The sequence below is a fragment of the Artemia sp. Qi Xiang Cuo genome, chromosome 13 (genome assembly GCF_049724085.1).
Source record: "Artemia sp. Qi Xiang Cuo chromosome 13, ASM4972408v1, whole genome shotgun sequence".
NCBI classification, from domain to species: domain Eukaryota; kingdom Metazoa; phylum Arthropoda; class Branchiopoda; order Anostraca; family Artemiidae; genus Artemia; species Artemia sp. Qi Xiang Cuo.
Window position 1 is genome coordinate 64,647,885 of NC_142806.1, and position 27,200 is coordinate 64,675,084.

A 27,200-nucleotide genomic window follows, 5' to 3' on the forward strand; every position below is an offset into this window, starting at 1 on the left:
AAAAACCCATTTTCTATCTGGAAATAAACTACCCTGAACCAATTGGCTATCTGAAAATTTGATTGGATGTATTTGGGGGAATGATGGAAATGGGGTGGAGGCTAGTTGCCTTCCAATCACTTTCGACTATTAAAAAGGGCCTAGAACTCTCAATTTCCAATTGAATGAGCACATTTTGAAGTTTCTACGACGACCCTGCTCTAAGTGCCCTGCTCTAAAGGAAAAAAATAATGCATAGTACATTGTGCCAACATTGTTCTTATATGTCCTCAGGGCATAACATAAAACCTTGCCCCGAGGGTTGTGGGGCAGTGTCCTCCTTAAAAATATATTTTCTATCTGAAAATCAACTACGCTGAACAAAATGGTTATCTCAAAGTTTTGATTGGATATGTTTAGGGGAATGATGGGTGGTGGTGGGGGGGCTAGTTGCCCTCCAATCAATTTCCACTATTAAAAAGGGCACAGATCCTATGAATTTACAACCGAATGAGCTTTTTTGAAGTTTCTACGACAACGCCTTCCATAAAAACCTTATATGACCCCAGGGCATAGCTTGCCCTAAGGGTTGTGGGGGAGTTTCCTCCTCAAAAACATATTTTCTATCTGGAAATAAACTACGCTGAACAAAATGGCTATCTCAAAGTTTTTATTTGATATGTTTGGGGGAATGATGGGCACGGGGGGGGCTTGTTGCCCCCCAATCAGTTTAGACTATAAAAAAGGGTACTAGACCTTCGAATTTTCAATCAAATGAGCCTGTTTGTAATTTTTTACGACAAAGCCTTCTATAAAAACCTTATGTGCCCCCGGGCATAACTTAAAACCCTCGCCCTGAAGATTGTGGGGGAGTGTCCACCTCAAAAACATATTTTCTATCTGGAAATCATTTACGCTGAACAAAATGGCTATCCCAAAATTTTGATTGGGTGTGTTCTGGGGAATGATGGGCGTGGAGGGGGGGGGGGCTAGTTGCCCTTCAATCACTTTCGACTATTAACAAGGGCACTAGAAGTCTCAATTTCCAATCGAATGAGCCCCTTTTGAAGTTTCTACGACGACCACTTCCATATTAAGTGCCCAGCTCTAAAGGAAAAAAAATAATAATAAATAGTACATTGTGCCAACAAACTTCTTATATGCCCTCAGGGCATAACTTAAAACCCTTGCTCCGAGGGTTGTAGGGGAGTGTCCTCCTCAAAAACATATTTTCTATCTGGAAATCAACTACGCTGAATGAAATGACTATCTCACAATTTTGATTGGATGTGTTTGGGAAAATGATGGGCGTCGGGGGGGGGGGGGCTAGTTGTCCCCCAATCACTTTCAACTATTAAAAAGGGCACTAGCCCTTTAAATTTCCAATCGAATGAGCCTTATTTGAAGTTTCTACGGCAACACCTTCTATAAAAACCTTATATGCCCCCAGGGCATAACAGAAACCCTTTCCTGAGGGTAGTGGTGGAGTGGCATCCCCAAAAACATATTTTCTATCTGGAAATCAACTACGCTGAACAAAATGGCTATCTCAAAATTTTGATTGGATGTTTTTGGGGGAATCATGGGCGTGGGGGGGGGCTATTTGCCCTCCAATCACTTTCGACTATTAAAAAGGGCAGTAGCCCTTTGAATTTGCAAAAGAATGAGCCTTTTTGAAGTTTCTACGACAACGTCTTATATAAAAACCTTATATGTCCCCAGGGCATAACTTAAAACCCTTGCCCTGAGGATTGTGGGGGAGTGTCCTTCTCAAAATCATATTTTCTATGTGGAAATCAACTACGCTGAACATAATGGCTATTTCGAAACTTTGATTGGATGTGCTTGGGGGAATAATAGGCGTTGGGGGGGGGGGGGCGGGATAGTTGCCCTCCAATCATTTTCGACTATTAAAAATGACCCTAGAACTCTCGATTTCCATTCGAATGAGTCCCTTTTGAAGTCTCTACGACGACGCCCTTCCATATGAAGTGCCCTGCTCTAAAGTAAAAAAATAATATATGGTACACTGTGACAACATTATTCTTATATGTCCTCAGGGCATAACTTAAAACCCTTGCCCCGAGCGTTCTGGGGGAGTGTCCTCCTCAGAAAGATATTTTTAATCTGGAACTCAACTACGCTGAACAAAATGGCTATCTCAAAATTTTGATTGGATATATTTGGGGTAATGATGGGTGGGGGGGGGGTCTTTTTACCCTCCAATCACTTTTGACTATTAAAAAGGGTAGTAGCCCTTCGAATTTCAAATCGAATGAGCCTGTTTTGAAGTTTTTACGACAACACCTTCTATAAAAACCTTATATGCCCCCATGGCATAACTTAAAACCCTTGCCCTGAGGGTTGTAGGGGAGTGTCCTCCTCAAAAACACATTTTCTATGTGGAAATCAACTACGCTGAACAAAATGGCTATCTTGAAATATCAATTGGATGTGTTTGGGGAATGATGGGTGTGGGGGGGGCTAGTTTCCCTCCCATAACTTTCGACTATTAAAAAAGGCCCTAGAACTCTCGATTTCCAATCGAATGAGCCCCTTTTGAAGTCTCTACGACGACCCCTTCCATATTAAGTGCCCTGCTCTAAAGTAAAAAATTAATATATGGTACACTGCAAACATTGTTTTTATATGCCCTCAGGGCATAACTTAAAACCCTTGCCCCGAGGGTTATGGGGGAGTGTCCTCCTCAAAAATATATTTTCTATCTTGAAATCAACTACGCTGAACAAAATAGTTATCTCAGAATTTTGATTGGATGTGTTTGGGGGAATGTTGGGCGTGGGGGGTTAGTTGCTCTCCAATCACTTTCGACTATTAAAAAGGGCACTAGCCACCCCAATTTCCAATCGAATGAGCCCTTTTCGAACTTTGTACGAGAACTTCTTCGATACGAAGTGCCTATCGAAGAAAAAAAACAAACACATTGTGGCCACATCGTTATTTACTTAGGCAGCGCTAGTGCGCTGCCTATGATTTGGTGAATTCTAAAAGAACAAGCTATGTATATCAAGGCTGATTTAATTAGTGTTTTGTGCTTGCTATTTGCAAACTTTCTTGCTGCCAAGAGTAGCATCCCTCTGTTTTAGTTATGCTTTTCGTTTTTGAGTACAGCAGTAGGGATTCAGCATTTTACAAACATTCTGCAATATCATGGATCAAAAAACAAGTTGGAATCTTTGCATGTTGTATCTTGTTGTAACTGTTTGTTTTTTAAAGTCATGAAATAAATGCCAGTTAACTCGGAACACGAAGAAACATCCAGATGATATAGCTTACAGTATACAAGAGGCCTGGTAGTTTTGTCTGCCGAAATCATATCATTGACCTAATTCAGACATTAAACGAGGCCAAGGACACTAACGAAGATAAATCATTTAATCTTGCACAGATGTGATAGTTTTCAAAGAAGAATCTGATGAACCAAAGAATCAAAATTTTCTGAATATCCGAAAACAGAGCTGCCAGGATAAAGCCAAAATCGTTTGCCGAATGAATAAAATTTAAGAGAGTGCAAAAACATTCTCTGTAGAGTAATTCGCTTGGAATCCAAATTGAAAATCATGTGAACACTCATTGCTATTGAGAAAAAAAAGAAGGCCTGAATAGCATGGCCTTCTCAAAAATTTTGTTGAAAACAGATAAAAGATAAATTAGCAGAATCAATCATAAATCCACTTTTATACAGCAGTACAATCTTAGCCCACTAAAGAGATTTAGGGAAAATTGCTTTCTCGAAGACAGATTGACAAGCTCAGTAAATGGTAAAAAAGAGATGCAGGCAGAATGGCACTGATAACCCTTGTAGGAATTCTCTCTGGCCGTGAAAACGATGATCCTTTAAGACGATGCACGGTCTGAGCTACGACAAAATCAGAAATGGCGTTAAAGACCATTGACTTTATTCCTGGGGGTCTAAGATAGACTCTGAAATGACGGCGAGGAGTGGTAGAGCTTGTAGAGGAATCAGTTGTCTTTCCGATATTAGCAAGATAAGGGGTAAGCTTTAGCTGAACATATTCCTGTCCTTGGACAGTTTCACCATCGAATATCAGTATTGTTGGAACTGAAGGTGGAGGGGGGAGCAGGTCAAGACAATTAGTAATATTCCCTGTCTTCCTAACACCATTTCCACACTCATAAAATTTCTAATGATAATACTGAGACTTAGCTTTCCGACACAAAGAATTAAATATACTCCTATAATCTCTAGTAAAATGTTAAAAAGGATGATTCAATCATCTTGTGCTTAGATTATATTGATTAGGTTCTGATCATTTAATTGAATTGCTAGTGTCATCATTCTATTGTGATATTGTTTTATTTTAAGTATCCAAGGAGGATCACAAGGATCGGGATGCATTGGTGATCGCAGTAATGACGCACGGAGAAGGTAGACTGGCGGAAAATGGAGAACGTGGAACTTGGCTATTAGCATATGACGACAAATACGACATCAATTGTCTGTGGTCTCCTTTTACGGCTGATAAGTGCCCATCCCTAGCCAACAAACCGAAAATATTTTTTATACAGGTTGTATTTTATTTTTGTAACAAACAAAGCTTCGGATTTGTAGATTAAAAAAAATTGAAAGCACATAAAGAACTCTGGCACTACCATTGATCGCTTGACCATTAAATGGGGTTTGGCGTATTCCACCGCAGAAAATTTCTCCTGGAATATTGTCCTTCCATGGAAAATATCCCTGGCGAAAAATTTCCCACATATCTCCCTTGAAAATTCTCTTCAAATGTAAAATTGAGCAGCCGAAGGGAAAATTGAGACAAACAACAAAAGCATATTTGTACATCAGCTATTATGACAGTGGGTCATTGTGTAAGTGAGGATGGGGTAACAATTGTCTAGAGAACGCGTTTTTTGCCAAAATTTTCTAATCTCCATGAGCCTTCAGATAAACATAGGAGGGGTTATTGTAAGGGGGAAGGTAAACATTAATATATTTACTTACTAAGCCTAAATATGGGTCCTGAGCGGTGATAAATCTCCTCTTATTACAGAAAAATATTTCTGACATTTATTTTAACGTTTCATTTAACTAAAGTAATTTTCTTTCAGAGCTTATCAAACTATATACATTGATGTGCAAGTGCGCGTAACCTATTAAGAAGGAATGGCAGTAGATAATTTTATAGGTGGAAAAGAATTATACGCTTCAAAGAGTGCATTTTAATGCCATAGTTTCCTAAATCTCATTGTGTCTCATTATAAATACAGAATGAGTTCTGGGAAAAGAAGGGACGATTGATATTTAATCTTAATTTATTTACGGGAATATTTCTGGTCTATTCCATTATCATCGGCTAAGGAGATGGGATGATAATAATGCTTTTCCTATTGTGACAATCTAGTTCAGCGTAGCATAAAATCTTACATTTACAGGTCTACCGGCGTAAAAAATAAAAAGGTAAGACGGGGCATTACGAGCCTTGCCAAGAAATTTTTATGGAGAAAGGCAAATTCTACCGTGACATTTGTTTTCAGTGATTTCAAGTGACAATATTTCTCTTTTTCCTATATTTATATACAACCTTTCAATGTATTTAAACATATGTGGCACATGTATTTAGGTATCAGATACCTCTATTGTGGTTGTCACTATAGCCTCAGCTACGTAGAAGATAATCAGTCGTGTGGAATTTAAATCCTCATTAATAATAATAATACCCCTTTCTGTCTATCCTGAATTCTATAGAAAAGATGGTATAAAAAACATATTCAACAAAACTACTATTCATTGGAAATTTTGACTAATATTATAATTTTTGTCCTAATAGTTTAACGACTGAAGTGTTAAGGAGTGCCTCCTTCATAAACTGAATAATTTTCATTAATATTTTTGTTCATTTTAAGCATTGATTTTTCCTCATTACTTTTAGTTGATTTTTCCTCATTACTTGTTCGTTTTTTTCATTTACCCTATAGGATTTATTTTATATTTAGATTTTCTTTCAATTCTTCTTTTCATATTTTTGGGGGCTGGTGTTGAGTTATAATGACAGGGTGAGATAAAGGATAAAGAATTATTTTTGCTTGCATCTTAGAAATAAGGATTTCTTTTCATTTTTTCCTCCAAGAAGTTTCTAAGAAGTTCTTTCTCCTTCCCCTAAAGAGTTCTCTTTTTCATTCAATTACCTAGCTTAAATTTTGATTAATTCAGGTTAGTTTTGTGTGCCACCCTATACTAAATTAAAGATAGGGTTTTATAAGTTAAGTTAGGGTACTGTATGAAAATTTGTCTTTTTAAAATTTATTTAAAAAATTTAACCTTTAGTAGTATATTAATTAAAAAACTTTTTCCACAAAATAATTTAAAAAAAAATAACTCCATTCAACCAAAACTGAACAAAAATAGAACCAAACTTACAACGCTATACTAAGCATACAACTACCACAAATCAGTATAACTAAATAAATGAAGTCCAAAACAAACAGAAATTGAAATAAATCACAGATTCAAACTCAAAACAAGCAGAAATTAATATGAGTAGGGTTCCATGCTTTCTAAAACCCCCTATATAATTTGTACTTTACCGAAAAAAAATCAAATGAATTTACTGAAAAAAATGTGTATTGTCAGTTTAATATACATATGCTGATATTTATTTCTTAAAATCTTTATTAATATTCGATTTATTAAAGTTATAAAAATGAAAACATTTAAAAGATGATTTTTCAGTATAGTTCTGAATGGGGAAATAGTGGGCGTGAGAAGGAGGTTAGTTTCTCTCCCATCACTTTCGACTATTAAAAAGGGCACTAGCTCTTTCAATTTCCAATCAAATGAGCCCTTTTTGAAGTTTCCACGACAACACTTTCTATAAGAACCTTATATACCCCCAGGGCATAACTTACAACCCTCGCCCTGAGGATTGTGAGGGAATTGTCATCCTCAAAGACCTAATTTACGAAACTTTAAACTACACTGAACAAAATGGCTATCTCAAAATTTTGATTGGATGTGTTTGGGGGAATGGTGGGCTTGAGAGGGGGGTCAGTTTTCCTTCAATAACTTTCGACTATTAAAAAGAGCACTAGCCCTTTCAATTTCCAATCGAATGAGCCCTTTTTGAAGTTTTTAAGACAAAGCTTTCTATAAGAACCTTATATGCTCCCAGGTTATAACTTACAACGCTTGCCCCGACGGCGGGGGGGGGGGGGGGTTGTCATCCTTAATGAACTAATTTCCAGAACTTTAAACTATGTTGAACAAATTGTAAATGTTTACACTTGCAACTACGTTGAACAAAATGTAACTGAAAAAATATAAATGTTTTTACTTTTATAACTTTAGCAAATCAAATAATATTAACGTTTTGATTACTAAATATCAGTATATGTATATTAAACTGACATTGCAAATTCATTTGTACTTTTTTCAGTAAAGTGCAAAGTATGTTCTGGCCTTGAGAAGACTCATTTTTGGTTTAATGGAGTTCTTTACTTTTCTTTGAAAAACCTATTTTGTGGAAAAAGTTTTTTTTTACATTAATTTCTGTTTCTTTTTATATTGACATAGTCTTTTCAGGGAAAAATAAATAATACTTTAAATCTCTTCGTTTTTTAAGACTTTATAGTTTGGCCTGTTATTTGTATGCTGGATAACAATTTTCAGCAATTTTTAACAACATACACCCTTTTAAAAATCTGGACACAAATAGTAGTGTTTAACTTAGTTTCATAACCCCTCTAGTTGACCTGAAATGGAAAACTTGATACCATTCGCAACAAAATATGTTTACTTTCTTTAATAGCTTGGATGCATTTACGCTATTTTGATTTGGTTCAATTTTAAGAGCAGAAGTGGCATCAAATATTTGAAGCGCTTTTCGAAGTTCCTACGACAACTCCCTCGATACGAAGTGCCCTGGTCTAAACAACAACAAAAACAAAATAATACATTGTACCCACATCGATCTTTACTATAAAAATGTCAAGCCTTCTAATCACTTTTGACTATTAAAAAGGGCACTAGGCCTTTCAATTTCCAATCGAATGAGCCCTTTTTGAGTTTCTGCGACAACGCTTTCTATAAACACCTTATATGCCCCCTGGGCAAAAATTACAACCCTTACCCTATGGGCTGTGAGGGGGGTTGTCATCCTCAAAGACCTAATTTCCAGAACTTTCAACTACGTTAAACAAAATGGCTATCGCAAAATTATGATTGGATGTGTTTGGGGAAATGTTGCGCGTGAAAGGGGCATTAGTTGCTCTCCAATCACTTTCAACTATTAAAAAAGGCACTAGCCTTTTAATTTCCAATCAAATGAGCCTTTATGAAGTTTCTACGACTACACTTTCAATATAAACCTTATATTCCCTCAGAGCATAACTTACAACCCTTGCCCTGAGGGCTCGGAGGGGATGGTTGTCATCCTCAAAGAAATAATTTCAAGAACTTTCTACTATGTTGAACAAAATGGCTATCTGAAAATTTCGATTGGATGTGTTTTGGGGAATGGTGGGCGTGAGAAGGGGGTTAGTTGCCCTTCAATAATTTTCGACTATTAAAAATAGCTCTAGCGCTCTCAATTTCGAATTGAATGAGCCCCTTTTGAAGTTTTTATGACAACATAATCTATAAAACCTAATATGCCCCCAGGGCATAGCTTAAAACCTTTGCCTTTGGGGCTCTGGGGGGTCTGTCATCCTCAAATACATGATTTCCAGAACTTTCAACTACGTTGAACAAAATGGCTATCTCTAAACGTTGATTGAATATGTTTGGGGAAATGGCGGGCGTGAGAGGCGGTTAATTATTCTCCACTCACTTTCGACTATTAAAAAGGGAACTAGCCCTTTCAATTTCCAATTAAATGAGCCCTTTTAGAAATTTCTACAACAACTTTCTATTAGAACCTTATATGCCCCAGGGTATAACTTAAAACCCTTATAATATGCACTCTGAGGGGGTTATGATGCTAAAAGACCTAATTTACAGAACTTTCAACTACGTTGAATAAAATGAATATTTAAAAATTTTGATTGGATGGGTTTGGGGAGATGACGGGTGTGGAAGGGGTGTTAATTGCCCTCAAATAACTTTCGACTATAAAAAAAGGGCACTAGCCCTTTGAAATTCCAATTGAATGAGCCCTTTTTCAAGTTTCTACGACAAAGATTTCAATAAAAACCTTATATGCCCCCCAGGGCATAACTTATAACCCTTGCCCTGAAGACTGTCGGGGGAGTGTCCTGTTCAAAGATATAATTACCAGAACTTTCAATTGGTTGAAACAAAATGGCTATCTCAAATTTTTATTGGATGTGTTTTGGGAAATGGTGGGCGTGGAAGGGGTGTTAGTTGCCTTCCCATCACTTTCGACTATTAAAAAGGCCACGAACCATTTCAATTTCCAATCGAATGAGCCCTTTTTGAAGTTGTTACGACAACACTTTCTATAAAAACTTATATGACCCCAGGGCTTAACTTAAAACCCCTGCCCTGAGGACGTTGGGGGGTTGTCATTCTCAAAGGCCTAATTTCAAGAACTTTCAACTACGTTCAACAAAATGGCTATTGCAAAATTTTGATTGGATGTGTTTGGGCAAAAGGTGGGCATGAGAGGGGGGTGAGTTAGTTTCCATCCAATCACTTTCGACTACTAAAAAGAGCACTAGCCCTTTGAATTTCTAATCGAATAAGCCTTTTTTGAAGATCCTACGACAACACTTTCTATAAAAACCTTATAAGCCCCATGGGCATAACTTACCACCCTTGCCCTGATAGCTGTGGGGCAGTGTCCTCCTCAAAACAAAATTTCTATCAACTACGCTGAACCAAATGGTTATCTGAAGATTTTGATTGGATGTGTTTTGAGAAATGGTGGGCGTGGAAGGGGCGTTAGTTGCCTTCCAATCACTTTCGACTATTAAAATGGCACTAGCCATTTCAATTTCAAATTGAATGAGCCGTTTTTGAAGTTTCTATGACGCTTTCTATAAAAATCATATATGCCCCCAGGGCATAACTTACAACCCTTGCCCTGAGGGCTGTGGAGGGTTTTCATCCTCAAAGACCTAATAAAAAGAACTTTCAACTACGTTGAACAAAATGGCTATCTCAAAATTTTGATTAGATGTGTTTGGAAAAACGTGGTTGTGAGAGGAGGGTAGCTGCCCTCCAATCACTTTCGACTATTAAAAAGGCAAGTAGTCATTTGAATTTCCAATTGAGTGAGCCTTTTTTGAAGTTTCTTCGACAATGCTTTCTATAAAAACCTTACATGCCCCCATGGCATAGCTTACAACCCTTATACTAAGGGCTCTGAGGGGGTTAACATGCTAAAAGACCTAGTTTACAGAACTTTCAGCTATGTTGAATAAAATGGCTATCTAAAAATTTTGATTAGATGCGTTTGGGGAAATTGTGGGCGTGGAAGGGGTATTAATTGCCCTCCAATCACTTTCGACTATTAAGAAAGGGCACTAGGCCTTTGAAATTGAAATCGAATGAGCCCCTTTTCAAGTTTCTACGACAGATTTCAGTAAAAACCTTACATGCCCACAGGGCATAACTTATAACCCTTGCCCTGAAGACTGTGGGGGGAGTGTCCTGCTCAAAGGTATAATTTCCAGAACTTCTAACTGCATGGAACAAAGTGGCTATCTCAAATTTTGAGTGGATGTGTTTTGGGAAATAGTAAGTGTAGAAGGGGTATCAGTCGCCTTCCAATCATTTTTTACTATTAAAAAGGGCATAAGCCACTCCAATTTCCAATTGAATGAGCCCTTTTCAAAGTTTCTATGACAACTTCTTCGATGTGAAGTGCCCTGGTCAAAAGATAAAAATAATAAATAATACATTGGACAAATATCGTTCTTATATACCCCCAAGGCATAACTTAAAACCCTTGCCCTGAGGGCTCTGGGGGGTATAATCCTCAAAAACATATTTTCTATCCGGAAATAAACTACACTGAACAAAATGGCTCGAAATTTTCACTGGATGTGTCTGTGGAAATGGTGGTTGTGGAAGGGGTGTTAGTTGCCTTCCAATAACTTTCGACTATTAAAAGGACACAAGCCACTCCAATTTCTAATCGAATGAGCCCTTTGCGAAGTTTCTATGATAACTCCTTCAATACAAAGTGCCCTGGTCTAAAGGAAAAAAAATTATATATTGTGCCAACAGCGTTCTTTACTTAGGCAGCATTATTGCACTGCTTATGAAACTTTATCCTACAGCCCTTGCCCTGAGGGCTGGTGGGGGGGGGGTTGTCATCCTCAAAAAAATAATTTATGAAACATTCAATTACGTTGAACAAAATGCCTATCTCAAAATTTTGAGTTGATATGTTTGGGGAAAAGGTGGGCGTGAGAGGAGGGTTTGTTGTCCTCCGAACACTTTCGACTATTAAAAAGGGCACTATCTCTTTCAATTTCAAATCGAATGAGCTCTTTTATGAATGAGCTCTTTTAATACGTTGAATAAACTGGCTTTCTAAAATTTGGATTGGGATTGTTTGGGGAAATGATGGGCTCTGATCACTTTTGACTAATAAAAAAGGCACTATTCCTCTCAATTTTAAATCGAATGAGTGCTTTTTGAAGCTTCTATGACAAGACTTTCTATAAGAACCTTATATGCCCTAAGGGTATAACTTACAACCTTTGTCCTTAGGGCTATCGGGGGTACGGGAGTGTCATCCTAAAATATCCAAACCTTTCAATTACGTTGAACAACATGGATATATCAAATTGTTGTTCGGAAATGTTTGGGGATATGATGGGCGTGGGGGGGGGGGATTTTCCCTCCGATTAATTTTGACTTTAAAAAAGGGCAATAGGCCACTCAATTTTAAAAAAATATCCCTTTTTGAATTTTCTACGACAACACTTTCTATAAGAACCTTTTATGCCCCCAGGGAATAACTTAAAACCTTTGCACTGAGGGCTGGGAGGGGGGGGGTCTTGATACTCAAGGACATAATTTTCAAAACCCTACAACTACCTTCAACAAAATGGCTATATCAAAATGTTGATTGGAAGTGTTTGGGAGAATGATGGGCTTGAGGGGGGAGGAGTATTCGCCGTCCGATCGCTTTTACTATTAATTCAACCACTAGCCCTCTTTATCTCCAATTGAATGAGCCCCCCTAAGATATCCTGACCTTTCGATTACGTTGAACAACATGGATATATCGAATTGTTGGTCGGAAATGTTTGGGGATATGATGGGCGTTGGGGGAGGTGATTTTCCCTCCGATTACTTTTGACTTTAAAAAAGGGCAATAGGCCACTCAATTTCCAAGAAATATCCCTTTTTGAAGTTTTTACGACAACGCTTTCTATGAGAACCTTTTATACCTCCAAGGCATAACTTAAAACCTTAGCACTGAGGGATGGGGGGGGTCGTCATACTCAAGGACATAATTTTCAAACCCTTCAACTACCTTCAACAAAATGGCTATAACAAAATGTTTATTGGAAGTGTTTGGGAAAATTATGAACTTGAAGGGGGGGGGGTATTCGTCCTCCGATCGCTTTTACTATTAATTCAACCCCTATCCCCTTTATTTCGAACTGAATGAGCCCTTTTTGAAGTTTATACGACAAAACTTTCTATAAAGTCGTTATATGCTCCCAGGGCATAACTTACAACCCAAGCCCTGAAAGCTGTGGTGGGGGGGGGTCATCCTAAAAGACATAATTTCCAGAAATTTCCACTACGTTGAACCTAATGGCCATCTCAAAATTTTGATTGGACGTATTTGGGAAAATGGTTGGCGTGAGAGGGGCTTAGTTGCCCTTCAATCACTTTCGACTATTAAAAAGGGCCCTAGGCCTTTCAACTTCTAATCTATTGAGCCATTTTTGAAGTTCCTACGGCAAATCTTTCTGTAAGAACCGTATATGCCTCCAGGGCATAACTTACAACATTTGCCCTAAGGGCTGTGGGGGGAGTGTTATCCTCAGATATAATTTCTGGACTTCTCAACTAAATTGAACTAAATGGCTATCTCAAACTTTTGATTCGATGTGTCTGGGGAAATAGTGGGCACCAAAGGGAGTTTAGTTGCCCTCCAATAAATTTCGCCTATTAAAACGAGCACTAGCCCTTTCAATTTCCATTCAAATGAGCCATTTTTGAAATTTCTAGTACAACGAGTTCTCTAAAACCTTATATGGCCCCAGGGTATCACTTACAACCCTTGCCCTGAGGGCTGTGGGGGGAGTGTCATCCTCAAAGACATAATTTCCTGACCTTTCTACTACGTTGAACAAAATGACTATTTGGAAATGTTGATTTGAATTGTTTGGGGAAATGGTGGGCGTGACAGGGCGGTTAGTTGCCCTCCAATCTTTTCGACTATTAAAAAGGGCACTAGCCCCTTCAATTTCCAATTTAATGAGCCTTTTTTGAAGTGTCTATGAAAACAGTGTCTATTAAAGCCTTATATACCACCAGGGCGTAAACTACAACCATTGTCTTGAAGGCTGTGGGGGGGGGGTTCATCCTTAAAGACCCTAATTTCCAGAATTTTAAACTACGTTGAACAAAATGTATATCTCAAAACTTTGATTGGATGTGTTTGGGGAAATGGTGGGCTTGAAAGGAGGGTTATTTGCCCTTCTATCACTTTTGGCTATTAAAAGGGGCACTAGCCCTTTCAAAATTCTTCCGGTCACAATAATCCAAACCAGGAAGTACAAAAATAGAACTTACTTCAAAGCTTACTTAATGCGACTCCTCTATCTTAACAACGAAAATTTAGCCGGTCTTTCGAAATTATACTGTAAGAAAATGTAATTAAGAAAACGAAAACAATTCATTTATCGGACAAGAAAAGAAACAGGGGTGAAACCCAACACCTTCCCCTGTAAGATAAATGACCGCCCACGCGCTACCTTGGTCCACCCTTACAAACATAAACACATAACTTCAACTTTACAAAATCCATTTGCCTTCTTTCTTCCACCACTGTCTGTGCTACTACTTCCACCGCTTGGCTCTGGATTGGTCGTCATTGACACGTCTCTACTGTAGGACCAGCATGGTCTAAATCGTATAGCATCCACATTAGGTTTTGAAATTTGAAGTCCCTGAGATTCTTAGACAATGATTGTGCGCCGCACAATCAAAACAAAAAAAAAAATCTCGCTCTCACGAATTTAAATTTGAGAGGAGCAGAGAATCAGTTTCTGGCGCATGTGATGATGTCAGCCATCATGAAAAATTGGCTGCACTAGCCTCTTAATTTCCATCTGAGGAAACAACCCCACATCTCAATCAAAAAGTAAATTGCCCCTTGGCATAATTTCAAATAATCTAAGGCCGAAAATGCAAAAGCCTGTGAAAACGATAAGGGTACTGGGAATGAAGTAAAATTTTGAACGAACCATGAATTGCTTTTTTTATAGGTTCCCTCCCCTAGGATAAATAAATGAAGAATATGCGTTGATGCTAATTGCAGATGAAACTTCGATACTGAATATGGTTTTCCGGAAATAATTGTAAATTCCCATGAAGAACAACAGCTATGAATAGGGTTACTGGACAAAGGTTTGGGTGAAGTATGAAGTGACTGGGAGAGAGTATACCCCAAGGACTCCAGGTCCGAGAGGAAAAACTTCGGTAAAGGGGTCACAACTTGTCCGCCCGTTGTGCATTGAGGAAAAGGGCTATCTTTCGCGACTTCCCGCAGGGGATCATCCCCAAGGGATTCCTCCCCCTCATAAAGGATCGACATATCTTTTGAGTTGATAATACCAATCTCAGATTCCTTTCCAAGTTTTTCCGATCCGACTCGACATTCCATGTCTCCCAACTTTCCCCCAACCCGTTGCAGGTCATTCACATCTATTTTGTAACCATCTTGTTTTATTCCCCATGGGTCTTTGACCTCTTTTCTCCCTATCATTTATTTTATCAAGGGACAGCCCATCCAACATTTTATTTTTCTCCCTATTATTCATGTTATCAAGGCACAGCCCATCCAACATTTTTTTATTTTTCGCCACTGCTGGCTGAATCTCCAAATTTTTGTCTCTTTTTTACATTCCTCTTTTTATCTCTACTTTACTCAATTTTCTCATTCGTGCAAAATAATAAATCATCGTTGAATCTGATTTGGACTCCAGTGTCCACGATCTTTGACTGCATTACTTCATTGTAGCTCCGTTTAATATCTCTTTTCTCTCTTTTACTTCTCTTTATTTTTACCGCAGAAACAAATATTTCGTTATCAAATGGGAACTGAATTCCAACATTTGGTTTTTCATATTGTACTAAAATTTCCTGAACTTTGCGAGTAAAAGCGCGCAAAATAAATTTCGTCTCCTTTTTCTCTGGTACAATCAGTGTTTCATTTTGTCAATTTTTTTCGGCGTCTCGTATTCATTATAAGTGTTCTCAAGTTTTCTATTTTCTGCAAATTTTCCTGAAAAATCATTTTCGCGCGTCTTATTTTCAATATTACTTTGTCTTTTTACTTCTGCATCCCATTTCTGTGGATTATCAATATTTAGAACATGTGTATCAAGTATTTCACTTTTCCCACAGGGTGGCGCAGCCTCCCCATTTGTCTTATGGGCCAGTCCACCTTACCCCGCAGTCAACGGAGTGGTATATTTTTCCGTCGTAGTGTAATTTTCCCACTGTTAAAGAAGTCGCTTTCAATGATAGGATATTTCTGATATCTCCAAAGTCTCCTCCTACTAAAACATCCACTGCTAGCGTAGTTACTAAGCCTACTTTTATCGTTTTTCTCTGGACCGTACCATCCTTCTTTGCCAGTTCTATTCTTACCCAAGCAGACAGGCATGGGTGCTTGTCTCTATAATAACATATTGTTGTAATTTTATTTTTATGCTCTATCTCCGTTCTATTATTTAACCCAGTTCGCACATAGGTTTGGTCACTGCAGGAATCAATTGCCATTTCTACTAATTCCCCGTTCAATTTTCCGTATATTTTATGCGACTCTGCAAATGCGTATTTTTTTCTCTTATTATGGGTCTTGGCCAAGGCTGTCGTTTTATTTGGTTTTTGGTCATGTTTACTGTGGCAATTTCTTGCAAAATGCCCCGTGGTACCACAGTTATAGCAAGTTAGTTCTCCTTGCGCTGTGTTATAGTGCCTATTTTTGTTATACTCTCTATATTGAAATATGTCTGTCTCCTCAACTTCCTTTCTTATTTTGGTCCACCTATTTGCCATTTCCGCCATTTCTTCGCTTGTTTTTGGGTTCTTTTCTTTCAAATATATTTTTATTACTTTGTGGGTATTTTCTAAAAACTGTTCCATTACTGTTTTATCTATTATTTCCTTTATCTTTTCTTTTATTTCTTCCGGGTCTTTTAACATTCTATAGTTTTCTAACTCTAGCCATTTTAAACACATATTTTTTAATTTATACCCGAATTCTTTATAAGTTTCGTTGTCTCGTTTTCTTTCGCTTCTAAATCTTCTTTGATAGTGCTCGGGGGAGAGTTAAAACTTTTCAAAAATTTCTTGTTTTAGTCTTTTAAAATCTTTTGAGTAGTGCATTGGTAATGCTTTATATGCAATTTGTGCTTTGTAGTTAAGGAGGGGCTGTATTCTTGTCACCCAATTTTCTCTCGGCAATCCGCTTAATTCCGCCGTTTTTTCAAAATTGTATATGTATAAATGTACATCTTCATTTTCTTCCATTGGTTGAAGGTTTATTGCCTGTATTACTTCTATTGTAGACGATTTCTGAGGCTCTTGGGAATTTCTTCCTGCGATCATTTCCATTATGTATTTTCTTTCCTCTCTGTCTGCCTCCTCCTTTTTATCTTTGGCTACTCTATCTCTTTTTCTTTGTTCTCTATCTTCCTCCTCGTTTCGTTCTCTATCTATTCTAATTTTCTCTTCTCTCTGCTCTCTAGCTATTCTCTCTTTCTCTGTTTCTTGTTTATCTCTTTCTCTTTCTTTTCTATCTTCCTCCTCCTTTTTTCTCTGGCTACTCTATTTTCCTCCTCCTTTCGTTCTCTATCTATTCTAATCTTCTCTTCTCTCTGCTCTCTAGCTATCCTCTCTTTCTCTCTTTCTTGTCTATATTTCTCTCTTTCTTGTCTATCTTTCTTTCTCCATGAAATTTAATAGTCGTTGTGTCATATCCATTTGAGTGCTTTTTCGCCAGCTCCTGCTGGAAATTGAGCAACTACTACTGGTGCTACTTGGCCTACTATGACTCTCTCTGTTTTTATGTCCTCTTAATTCGTTTTCTGATTCTGTTCGTTCTATACTTATATTTTCTTTTACCCTCAACTCCCCTAAATTTTGTACTTCCTCTGAAGGGTGAGTTGGTTTTGTTTTATTCGTACTTTCATATTGTGAGTTTTCTTCATGTATTATTGCCACTGTTTCTTTTGTCTGGGTTTCTCTATCTGGGAATAATTCTTTCTGAATCCGCCTTAGACTCTTTTCTTCTTCCATGGTTTGTACCGTAGAATGCTCTATTACTGATTTTGTTTTGAAGCTTTCCCCTTCACACGTCTCAAAAATCTCTTCTATTTCACCCCCTGAGTGATATAAGGTTCTATCTGATGGTGTTTTTCTTAGAGTATTTCCAGCGGGAGTCGCATATAATTGCCATGCGTCTGAATACGATTTTTGTTTTACTGCGGTAGATCTTGTCTGAATTCTTCATTTGTCCGCCATTATTTCAAGGTTTACTTAACGTCTTCCGTCCAATTGAAAATCCTCAGTAGAAAGGGGGGTACCAGCCCCACGAGAACACCTTGCTGTCATCTACAATTGAATCTAACGCTGTACGTACACTACTTAAGGTTTTTGTCACTGAGAATGAAAAAATAGGATTTTCCTCACTTGAAAAATGGGAATTTCATCACTCTTATGGATATTTCATGAAGAGTTTTGAGTGTTAGTCGATTTATTTTTTATTTTTCATGAATGTCAAAATCATTTTATGTCTGTTTTTATGGTTTTTCTCACTGAGAATGAAAAAACAGGATTTTTATCACTTTTATGGATGTTTATTGGACGGTTATGAGTGTTAATTAATTTATTTGTTGTTTTTCTTGGATGTCAACAGCAATTTATGTCTGTTTTTATGGTTTTTGTCACTGAGAATGAAAAAACGGGATTTTTCTCACTTTGATGGATGTTTCTTGGATGGTTATGAGTGTTGGTCAATTTATTTATGGTTTTTCATGGATGTCAACAGCAATTTATGTCTGTTTTATGGTTTTTCCCACTGAGAATGAAAAAACTGGATTTTTTCTCACTTTGATGGATGTTTCATGGTCGATTTATTTGTTTTTTCCAAGTGTATTGTCTCCGGGGCGAAGTTTGCACATGCGCATTAACGGTGGGGGAATTGTATTGATCCAGGAATTGGAAACAGGAAGTACATGCCTCCTTCTAAGCCAATCAGAGAGTCGGTTACATCTCCTTCTAAACCAATCAGAGAGTCGCTTTATATTAGCGGTGGAGGATTGCAGAGAATATAAGGAAAGGATTTTTGCTATAGTTTTTATTAGTCTGTGAATTGATTTCAAAGGAGTGAGAAGAACAGTTTGACTTTACTCATTTGGATATATATTTGTGTTGATGATGACGAGTGGAATGTTTACCCTATTAGAAGTTGATAGTGGAGTTGATGTCAATAATACAAGAGCACCAAACGTTGCGGTGAAAATCACAAGAGGATCACGGCTTTGTCTGGAATGGGATGAAGTATATGCAAGATATGTGTTATCCTTGAGCAAATTTAAAATAGAGGATCAATTATGTTTCGCTGCTAAAGTTGATATAGCGCATGTGAATAGATTTCAATGTGCTTTAAGTGCATTAGTGAAACATATTGAAGACAATAAACTGCATTGCTAATTGTACATGCATAGTTATATTGTTGTAGTTATTAAACAAAATTTTTTTGAAATTGAAAGTGTTCTCTTTCTCTTCTGGTCAGGTTAGAATGCTAAGGCTAACGATTCTTGGTCAGTCTCAAGTCAGCAGTCAGAGTCAAAGAATTGAAAAAGACTAAATTTGAGAGAGAGAGAATTAGATCAAATCTAGTGTTTATGGAAAACATTTGATTTTGGATGATGATTTTCTCGAGTTATCTCTTCAACGCAGGATATTCTCTCGGGGAACACTTGATAATATAATGAGGACTGATTCTCCCCCATCGGACTATTGTATGAAGCTTTGTCAATGTGACTCAAATGCTTATACTCAATTTATTGATGTATTAATTGGAACAAAGCAGAATAATATTGTGGATACACTTTTGAAAACATTGCCAATAGATTCAATGTAGATGGCTCCCCCCACCATTTGAAAGAGGTGAAGTCAAAGAGTTACTCCTCTCCCATTCCTCCTCCCTGAATTTATCCATTGGCAGGGACGATCAGTTTGGTTTTAGCTGTGAGAGAGTCAAGTGACATTGGAAACCAAAAAAAATGTTCTATACATGTCCATTATGCGAGTACACTCTTGGCAGTTGGACTCAATGTGAGAATTGTACAATTATTGATGACTATAGTGAAAAGTGTAAATTATGTAATCCTTGTAAATTACATAGAGGCTATGCAGTACAAATTAAAGGGCGTAATTCATGTCTTGAGGAGATTTGTGACTCTCAACCTAGAGGAAACCTGTTCTCCAATTGTCACTATGAGAAATGCGAACAATGGGAGAATACTTACCCCGCTATGATTGGAAAGAATCCCAAACGTGATTTTAGTTTATTTCTACGAGATTGGTATCGTCGTGGATTTAAATTATTCTGGGAGGAGGAGCCAGGTCTACGATTCAACTGTTGGGGTAACAAGACAATTTGGTTTCTACGTCATCGTTGTGACGACACTGCCTATTATGACTATAAACCAAGTGATTTTTATTTGGCAGTTACCGAATGTGATTCACCATTTGAAAACACTGTATGTGATACTGCTTCAAATAGTCAGATTGAAACTCGTGAATTTCATAATATGAACGCAAATAGTATCATTGACTATACAATGAGATATGACAAGAGTGAAGTTACATTATACTGTAGAAAATGTGACCCTGACTTAGCAGTCAATCAAGATCAATATACAGTGAATCCGAATGATTTACCGGCATTAGTGGTTCACAACAATTGCCTATACATCGATGAAGAAATCTACAGTGAAGATTTAAGGACATTGTTGTATATATATATATATATATATATATATATGCATTTTATTAATAAACAAATTTACAAACATTTTTTAAGCACTTTACTCTTCGGGCACTGAAATCAATACTGTACAGGTCTAAGAGGATATTTTCCACCAGGAAGTCGTTCAGACGTGGATTGTCAACATAAATGTGGAGAAAGTGCTCGTAAGTATAGCCGCAACATCGGACTACAAAATATGGTAGTGTATGAAAGCCGCAGCTTTTAATTTTCAAATCCTGATCCCTTTCTAGATTTTGAACAATAGTTTTCCTACTAGTACCAATATAGTTGCTGATGTGAGGTGTGTAAAATTTATAGGGTAGATCAAGAGGGTCAAAAAATACAATATTCTTCTTTGTTTGAAAGATGCACAGACAATGACACGTCAGCCCAGTCGACGGACTGCTATTAACAATACTTAAGGTATTGTTGACACTTTGAATTTTTCCAAGAAAGTCCGAGGGCAGACAATAGGATTTTTACTGGGACATGTAGGGATCCATATTAAATACATTGATTATTTGACTGGTGTTCATGGCGCCAAGTCTAGTAGAACACTGCCTTCGGGAGTGATTCCCCAATAGGTTTCATATTGATTTAATGAGATTAGTGCAATACTCTCAGCCAATGGATCACCAAATATGACCTCTAAACGCACATTCCCCGCACATACTAAACACCTATCCTGCGTGCCACACAAATCTAGTACAATGATTCCATGCGTTTTCGCGAGCAAATCTTCTGTTACACCCTTTTAAACTATTAATGAATAATGATGTAGGGTTTCTATTATCAACTCATACAATGTCCTATAGGATTTATCAAAAGATAGATTGTAGAGTGGGATGCCGTTTACTTTGCACACAAAAGATGAAAGTCCAAACATCTCGAATTTATGTGGGCATCCAGTCCATGAACCTATCCAGTCCACTGGCGCTTTTTACAAATGCCAACGCGAGCTTTGACAGAATTTTGCCATTGATAAAGAATGAGTCGTTGAAGGTTCGTGACCCCGCGGAAATATGAGATTGATTGGTGATTGTAAGAGGAACGATTAGTTTAATATTATTTCCACTGGATCTCAGTTTTTCCACTGCCAAAGCAATAGAACTCATGACTTGTTGTTTGCGTACATGGAGTAGTGCCGAGGTGAGGAAGAGACTTACATCGGGATTGGCAGCAGTTTCTTTTCTTAATATGAAATTGGATGGTGCAAGCGTCAATTTTATATCCACTTTAATATTGGGTGGTAGCCATTGGGGTATATTAAATATTTCATGATATATTTTTCCAACTAGATTTAATTCACTAATTGTAGTATTTTTAAGTGCATCCGTACTATCAGTATTAGTAATATATTCATATCCATTGGAGGTGCCTCTCAATTTCATGTATGAATTGGGTGTCATCAGCATGATTTGGTTATAGCTTGTATAGCTTGAGAAATTGTTGTTTGTATTCATCAATGTCTTATTGATGTAGACACTGATTTGACGGAATAAATTATGTAGTATACAATTTTCAAAGGTTATTTTATAGCCCCGAATTGGCATTGTATTATCAGATTTCTGGACTTTCATTTGCCAATCTATACATGTTGAAGACATGTCCATAAGGTAGTCGTCATTGGAATAAATTTGAAAGAAGATATTACCAGAGAGGGTTTGTTGAGGATAAAATTGTTCATAGTATCCATGCTTGACACTCACATCAACATTTTCAGCATTGAATAGATTCAATGAGGCGGTGATTGAAGGTTGAGAATCCTTATGCGGTAGGTAGGACATCTTAGGAAAAGAAATCTAGTTTCGATCTAACAATTCTCTTCCTGGGGCTTCTTCTTCTATTTACAGTACGTGTGGACTTTTTCCTTCTTGTCTTTGGCAAGAGGGATGATGTCTTTCGTGTCTAACCTGGGTAGAGCCTCATGAGTGACGCATTGTTTCTCAATCTTTTTTAAACCTTTACCATATTGTTTTAATCCCTCGCCAAGGGTTCGCGCACTGGACCTAAGATTTTCCGTAGCACTTTTTTAAAAATCCTTGCCAGAGCCCCAATCGTATATTGTAGAAGATGCAAAATCTGTCGCAGCCGGTAAAAGATATTTTCTAGCCAGAGGTAGTGAAGAACGAAACAACTTAGCAAACCAACTGCCAAGACCATAGCCAGACATTGCAGTACGCCCTTTGTAATAATCCATTCCATTGCCCTGTTGTCTTGGGCCAAGAGTATTAACATAGCAGTCAATATCAGGACAAGTGAATACCACTTTTCTATTAGACATCTTGCTGTTGTTGAACAATAGGACGAAAATGGCATGTATTCACAGCCAAACCTTTTGAAATTGCTATGGAATCACCTAATTCAGTTCTTAGTGTTAACTGACAGAGTTCCAAATAGGAATTGTTTGCGGGAATATACTGAAGATGCTTTATATTGTAGTGGTGAATATGATCTCGATTGGTTTTTAGTTCAAGAACTCGTAGGAGGGGAACATTTCAGTTACCAACCCGAGATGTTTCCACAAATGAAGCGTAGAGAAATATACAAGTGTCCGTGGAGAAGGCAGGCAGGTAGTCAGCAAAAATGAAATCAGTGTTTCCGGCACTTTTACCATTAATTATATTGAGCTTAAAGCCAAGAACATCCTTTAGATTATCATTGAGAATAACCTTTTAATTGGCAATAGGTGTACTAATGTAGATCTTACCCTCCTCCTTTGAATAGTTGAAATTAAAAGCTCCTTTTTTACGAGCGGAAATTCTTTTATTAATAGAACGACATAAATCATTCATACAGGTGAGTTCCTTGTAGGGTAATTCAATATATGGATAATCCATCCAATTGATCTTTTGAATTTGTTCTTGATCACTTGAGGATGATGGTGGCGGCCAATCATAGGGTCTAATTTTGATTTCATATTTACGATCTTTTCTCAGGATGTCGTAGGTATTTTTGAGAATACAGTCGAAAAGACCAACTTCATATTTTCCATTGTCATCGAATTTAATGGTGGGAGAGATTTTCGTCCAAAAATCACTTGTTCTTTTCAAGTCAATGTAGAGAGGATCAGAAACATTGGACATGAAAGTCACATAGAAATCATTGGGCATTGTAGATATCTTCAGCACTGACCCAAGAATCAAAATCAGAGTTGTATCCTAGCCAGCGAACAAGCAACTGTCTCTTGCCCCTACGAGTACGACTCTTTAATATCTTTTCAATTTGATAAATTTCACTAGTGTTTCTAACTTTTTGCAGTTCATATTCATAAAAACGGCCGAGAATTTCATCATCTTCGGTGTCTCGCAGTCGATATGTTGTGGGTTTGGTGTCCAGGATTTTGGGCACTTTAAAAAGTTCAGTGCTTCATAAATAATTCCCCTTTTCAAAAATATTGTTGGTTCTATTAATTCAAACAGTATCGCCAACATTGAATTTCTTCTTCACATTTTATTTTTCTTTTTCACCATTGGAATATTGCTTTAGAAAAGCATCAAATGTATTTTCACTGCAATGAACTTCCCGAGGGCTTGAGTTGGACAATGATCGATGGGGTCGATGGTTATATATCCGCATGATTTTATCTAAATACTGAATAAAAGCAGATGTATTTTTCAGAGTACAATATCTTGAAATTAATAGATGAATCGTTCTTATCAATAGTTCAGCCAATGCAGCCTTTATGTGGCTGTAACAATGATAAAGTGCTGTATTATATTTCGATAAAACCTTTTGCACATGCGAATTAACAAATTCACTGCCATGATTCGATTGAATTTTTCTTCAGTAATTCTGTTCAAGAATACTTTCTAAGGCCTGAGCAACTTCAACACCCCTATTTGACTGTAATGGGATGGCATAGGCATAGCAACTAAGGACACTGATTGCCACCAGAATATATTTGTAGGATTCATTTTGACACCGTTGAAATGCATCTAAAGTTAAAACATCCGTTTGCATTATATGCAGAGGGAAACAGACTTTAGTTTGTCGATATTGTTTGCCACGAAGCCTGCGATTCCGATGCAGTGTGTAACTCGGTTCATTCTCTAGATACTCTTTTACTTTTTTTAATGTGCTGTCAGAAACAACTTGAGAAAGCTTTATGGAGGAACTTGAACTTCCCGCTTGTCCAATATTTTTATAGACATGTTTCAGAACCTCACAACCATTTTGAACGCAAACACCTAGTGTAATGTACACTCCCCCATTTCACACTGGAGGGTGAATCAATCCGTCTTCGCTTTTGACTAGCAGTCACAGGTGTTATAAAATCATTGCTGCTGCTGCTAGTATTTTCAAATATTGAATCTTCTTCTTTTTTAAATGTTGGTGTTGGTGCTGGTGTTGTTGGAGGACTATATTCTCTTAGTTTCTTTAGAATTTGCTTATTACCAATAAGACTTTTGGGAAAGTTTGATACACTTAGAAAGGTTAATAGATTATTGTCAAAGGATAAAAGTCCTTTACGATTCGTCACCATATCACATATTAAATAAACTAGATTATAACTTTTTCCCTGAACTATAATTCGTTTCCCTGTGCTGTAAACTTGAACTTGATGTTCATCACCACCAGTTTCCAACATGAGATAAGATAATACTCTTTTACTCTGTTCACGATAGGTCAGTGGTAATAGGTTTCCAATTTTCAATACAATTGAATTCAATTCCTTCTCCTTTGGTTGCGCTGCTGCTGCTGCAGCTGCAGAATCTTGAGGAGATGTTTCCTGTTTAGAGGGATCGATGATGGTAACAGCGGCGGGTCTCTCACGATAAGGTCTATGTTTGTCCACACGTCTCAATGCATCTTGAAGTAAAAGCAGTTTTTTATCATCGGCAATATTCTCATCGTTAATAAATTTGCTTAGATCGTCTTCAAAATGTTCGACGGGCGAGAGGACAAGTTCAAATTGTGTCAATTTATAGGGTTTAGCCATTCTCTAGAGAAAACTGTTTACAAGTCCTAAAATTATTAGCCGTAAAAGTGTAAAAAAGCTACCGCACGCTTGAAGGAGACGTTTTCTTTAAAAAATTTTTCCCTTCTTTTTGCAAGTCAAGGCGCGTACAGTGGAACCATGTTGCTTTGTCTGTTGTCTAACACCTTTTGACAAGTGTACATTGCCCTCAGCCAAATTTAAACAAAGTTCTGATATTAGATTAATGAAATCATTGTCAACACCGTGTTTGAGTATAGCCCTCCTGACTGGAGGTTTTGAAGTACTTAAAACGGAAAATAAATGCCGTTGTTCGTGTAGTTTCTTCAGTGTCATAATGGCAACTAATAGCTTTTTCTACTGTTCACCGGAAGATATACTGTAATTTCTTTGTTGAAAATTTTGGTGACTACACGTAGATCCTCGGGCGTGCTCTGATTAAGATCTAGCAAAATGTAGCCGTAGGGCATATTTGTCACCTGAGTGTACGCTGACAGCAGAAATTTAGGGGCGCCGGGGTATATTTGCTTATTGAGAGTTATTAGTGAGCTAGAATCACGAACAACTCGATAGATAATAAAGATGGTGCAATTCAAAGCAAGGGTTTGCATACATTTGCTCTGATAAAACAGATTGTGTAGAACTAGGGTTATGGAAATCTGTTCATGATGAGAGCGAACGGTGAACAGCTGTAGCATTTCCTGTTAGAACTGTTCAATGGATTCAGCCAAATTATCAATAATCAGACACGAGTTCGGTTCAATACTATTTAAAACATAAAGTCCTCGTATGAATTGTATTGATATGGTTGTGGCAATAGCTTTTATTTGATCGTAGGACTCCTGCCAAATACTGTAGTAATAATAAATTTTCTTCGGTTTTTCCAAAAACATTTTCTGACAATTTTGAATTATTTTAGCTAAAAGTGTTGTTTTCCCCTACATTGATGGACCACACAGAAACAATCTGAAGGGTGTTATAAATTGATAAATGCTGCTACTGCTGCTGTTGACAACAGTCGGACTACAACTAACTGTAAATCATATGTGTCCAATGAATAAGTAGTAATAGTAGTAGTAATAATTTTCCCATAGATCTATCTAGTACGTCGTTAACAAGAACAACAAAAACAATATTTCATGGTCATTTATTTGACATGAAAACTCTATTTGTTCAACATGAGCAACAACAACATAAGAATAACACTTGTTCAACAAGAACAACAAAAAAATTACACTTGTTCAAACATGAAAACTCTATTTGTTCAACATGAACAACGATAAAAAAAACACTTTATGTACAACATATATTATAAAATAAACACTTCTGTTCAAACATGAACAACAACAACAACACTTATTGTCTTAAAAAAACACTTTTGTCCAGCATCAATTTTTGTACATTAGCATACGCACACACAAACTATTTGTACAACACATGAAAAAAAAACTTGGAACAAGAACTTTTAAAAAATAGAACAGTTGAACATTATGAATTTAGACCCTCCACCCTCCAGGGAGCCGCGGGGGCGGCCGCGGGCGGTCTGAAATAGGGTAGTGGCAATGTGGTAGTACATTTACACCATTCTTGAGCACATAGACTTTGTCGGATATACATGACATTGCATTCTTTTCCACTCTTACAGTATAATTTCTGTACTGTAGAGAGGGAATTGCAAGTACTTGTGCTCTCGGCACTAGGCTACTCTCTACGCAGTATCTGTACACACTCATGTTGAAATTGCTCTTTACAAAATGTGTAGGCACCCCTTTACACGCCTGCTTTACACCCCCCTTATGTGTTTCTACTTAATAAACTTTAGGACCCGGGAACAACCCCCTGGATATCAAATCACTCCCCGTCTCTGATTTTAACATTAGTTGTTGGTTGGGGGCTTGACGTTTCACCAACTCAGGGTTGAGGGACGGATTCCAGTTGGTGAAATCCATCCGCGAGCTGATGTGCTCCCCATTTTCTAAATCTCCCAATAAATCCTTGGTTTTACCTTTAACAGCAGAGAATCTGTATCCCCATAATAAACTTGAACCTCACCCTCCCTGGGCCCTTGTAGCTTTCACATGTTGTAAAAAAAGGAGAAC

General features: G+C 37.4%; 1 protein-coding gene across 1 annotated transcript in view; it reads left to right on the plus strand.

The window, feature by feature from the left end:
• The window catches only part of LOC148945550 (caspase-1-like), a 162,913-nt gene that overhangs the window by 31,858 nt on the left and 103,855 nt on the right, over window positions 1-27,200 (plus strand). Inside the window, exon 3 of the mRNA XM_089098809.1 lies at window positions 4,328-4,530. Within this exon, the coding sequence (XP_088954935.1) occupies window positions 4,328-4,530 (203 nt within the window). The remainder of the gene's footprint in view (window positions 1-4,327; window positions 4,531-27,200) is intronic.